Below are 3,583 nucleotides of genomic sequence, written 5' to 3'. Positions count from 1 at the left end.
CGCCCTCTCGACTCTATTTAGGGCCATTAAGTCTATTGGTAGCACCCCAGACAACACGCACAATGCCTCATAGGAGACCGTCCTGTAAGCTGAAACAACCCCCAGCAACAGCCTCGTATGAGTACTAACCAGTCTGTTCAAATTTCTTTTAACCCTGACTGAGTGCCACCACACTGGTACTGCATATAACATCATGGATGTCACTGTGGACGATATCGCCCTTCGCTTAGAGGGTCTTGGAGCTCTCTGCGAAGACATTATTATATTCAAATTCTTAGTCATCTGTTCACCTTTGGCACATATGTCTATTATATTATGCTGGGTGAACCGGCAATTCCTCTCATAAGTCACACCCAGGTATTTAATCTTTTCGACCTCTGTTATTTGTTGGTTTCCAATTTGGATGGCCGGACGGTCTAAAATCCTCTTCCCTGTGAACATAATATATTTACATTTTTCTATTGCCAGCTGGAGTCCCCTCTCTTTCAACCAATTATCTATCGTCCGTAACGTGTTGTTAGCACTCTCTTGTACATCGACAGTTGTTTTACCCTTGATGAGTATCGCCAGGTCATCGGCATAGGCAATTACTTTTGTACCCCATCCTGATAGTCTAGTCTTAATATCCCATCGAAGGCCAGTATCCAGAGTAAGGGTCCCAGTACAGACCCCTGTGGCACACCGCCATAAATATTGAAACGTAGGCACTCTCTCTGCGTTTCCACCAAGCATTCTCTATTTGAGAGGTATTCCCCTATCTGCCTTCTTAAATAAGGACTGATACCTTTTTCCACTAATGCCCTATTTATTGATTCCCACTTGATAGAACCGAATGCATTTTTTACATCTAAAGCTATGAATAGGGGAATACGCCTCGTTCTCCATGTGCCGCTCCTAGTATCCTTAGCCCAGTCGATCACCTTTGTGGCCGTCTGTATCGTCGAACGACCCTTCATGAATCCAAACTGATTTCCACTAATGCCTATTCCTTCCTCAAGTTCCTTAAAGATTCGGCCAGCGAGCATCTTCTCCACTACCTTCGCCATGGTATTTAAAAGACTCAATGGTCTGTATAAAGGTTCTCCATTGTCATTTGTGCCTTTTGGGAGGAACACCACCCTAGATTCCTTCCAGATTCCTGGAAATGTCTTGTTTTCTAATCCATGGCTGGCAACATCAAGCATTTCATAAGGAATTCTCTTTATCAGCCCTTTAAGGAGTGCCGCTGGAATTCCGTCTGGACCCGGGCTCTTCCTATTACCCAGTTGTGCTACAGCCAAGTGCAGTTCAGAGAACGTAAAGCGTCTGGGTTCGCAATCTATAACATTTCCTGCAGTTTCTACTCTACCGGGGAATAGCTCATTAATTTGTTGTTCTACCTGCTCATTATTTAATACGGGAAGACGCCTTCCAAATCGCTTAGTGATTATTTTTTATGCCTGTCCCCAGGGGTCTCCGTCTAACTCCTCGCAGAGTCTGTGCCATTGTTTTTTCTTAGACATACGAATAGCTTTGTTTAAGGCCTGTCTGGTCTCTATATAAGCCAGAGATGCCTCCTCGTACTCCTGTCCGCCTCGCATTCTGAGTCTCTGCTTCCTTCTTCTGCGCGATTGTAGGAGCCCTCTCAGTGTTTCAATCTCCATATTCCACCAGTACACTGAGTGTCTATTAGCTCTTCTGTGAGCTACTCTGCCTATTTCTTGTCTTATAACGTTAGTCAGGACAACTGGTGTCAGATTCTCTGTGTTGATAATCCTTTCGGGCGTTCTATCGATTATGATCTCGATCTGTTCCGTTGTAAAACTACTATAGGGCATTTTCTCTCTAGTCACATAGTCTGAGCCTTTTATGGTAATCATAGTGGCATGATGGTCACTCGCCTCATCGTGTGGTAACACTCGCCAGTCCCAGTGTTCCCTACTCCATCTATCGTCTATGATTGTTAAGTCCAAGACTGACGAGTGTCCGCCTCATATGTAGGGGTGCCATCATTTACACAATGACGGCTAATTGCCCCCATCAAATCCGTAAGGATCTCACCTCTGCGATTAGTGTATGCGCTCCCTGCTGCAATCGCTTTACAATTGAAATCACCTAGAATAATGACTTTCTTCCTAGCGTTATTTACTACTCCTTGTATTATGTCTAGTCTTCTAGTAAATTCATGTTTGTCACAGTTTGGAGACACATAGGCACCAATCGCTAGTGTTGAATCCGACCCCACCGCCAACATGACTCCAGATCTGGACGTCAATCTACATGCTATCCTGCCACTTACATCCATAATTGCCACATCACCATTTGTATCCACCATCCAGCCTGATCTAGCAACAAGGTACTTGTTCGGCTCCGTGATTATCAGTAAATCAGCCCTCTGCTCTATGACCAGTTCACTAACCAAATCATGAGACATGGTGCTTCTGTTTGCGTTAACCATTATCACCCTAAGCATTTAAGTGTTTTGAGCACCCTCAGCCTCCGGTGCGGTGTTCTTGACTCCCACAATCCAGGCAGCTACTATGCTCCCGGCATTCAGCAATCTTGTGGTCTCTGCCTCCACAATTGAAGCAGAGATCCATTCTGTCAGGGCCCTTGCACTCATGTTTACGAGCATCTGAAGCACTTTTCCTCTGATTCCCTAATATATGCCCGACAATTTACCCAGCCGATCCTCAACCTTTGTTCCACCAGCTTACAGGCAGCCCTATACGAGGTGATAACTGTAACATTTTGGGTCTCGGCGTACCCTTTTCTAATTGACGATATCTTGATGTCCTCATCAGTACCTACTCTTGCAGTAATTGCAGCGAAAATTTCTGTCTCAGTGGTGTCATATTCTACATCCCTGATGTGAACTATTGTGCGCCTTCCCGCTCTTGTACGCAGGTCAACATGCAGATCTGCCGCCTTATCTCGTAGGTTACTTGTAAACTCTGCAGCTTTCTGCACTCCCTGAATCCTCACGTGGAGTTCTTCATTCCTGCCCTTACGTAAGGAGATGACCTCTTTTGCATCTTCGATACTTACTGCAGACTTCATCGTTTTAAGTATATCAGAATAGGATTTTCCAGCCGCTTTGATAACCACAGTACGACTGTCAACTGCCGGTGGTGTCGACTTTTTAATACGGGCTTGTCCAGACTTGCCTTGTATAGCTTTACCTTCAACTGGGATCGTAAGCACTTTAACCGCTACTTCCTCGTCTCTCCGCAAATAAGATATTAATTTCTTCATATAGTTTCCAATATTATTATTGGGGACGACAAAAACTAAATTACCAGCCTGAGGAATAATCTTTCTTAAAGCCCTCAATATAGCTCCCATTGTGCTCTTCTCAGTAGCATTACCATCATAGTAGATTTTGTATTTACTTTTCTTAATGTCGTCACAGTCTCCAAGAATTGATCGTACATCTTTACGAATGTCGCCTACTTTGTATTTGGTACTAATACCTTCTTTTTCATCCCCTCGACTTGATTTACTTAAATCACTAACAGTACAAGAGTCCACCACCTCAGAAGGCAATTCGTTAATCAAACTAATTTTGTTCCGCAAACTATTTGGCCACCTTTTGGGCAGTAGA

General features: G+C 44.1%; 1 protein-coding gene across 1 annotated transcript; it reads right to left on the bottom strand.

The window, feature by feature from the left end:
- Positions 1-1,942: 1,942 nt before the first annotated feature.
- LOC142330951 (uncharacterized) lies at positions 1,943-2,413 on the bottom strand. The gene has a single exon (XM_075376414.1). It carries the CDS (start codon positions 2,411-2,413, stop codon positions 1,943-1,945), a length of 471 nt encoding a protein of 156 aa, XP_075232529.1.
- Between the last annotated feature and the right edge of the window lie 1,170 nt (positions 2,414-3,583).

The sequence above is a fragment of the Lycorma delicatula genome, chromosome 10 (assembly GCF_047948215.1).
Source record: "Lycorma delicatula isolate Av1 chromosome 10, ASM4794821v1, whole genome shotgun sequence".
Taxonomy (NCBI): Eukaryota; Metazoa; Arthropoda; class Insecta; order Hemiptera; family Fulgoridae; genus Lycorma; species Lycorma delicatula.
The sequence above is the reverse complement of the archived record's forward strand: the minus strand, read 5'-3'. Positions and strand labels throughout refer to the sequence as shown.

Coding starts and splice junctions, on each gene's coding strand:
- LOC142330951 (XM_075376414.1), bottom strand. CDS start 2,413: ATGTCTCATGATTTGGTTAGTGAACTGGTCATAGAGCAGAGGGCTGAT.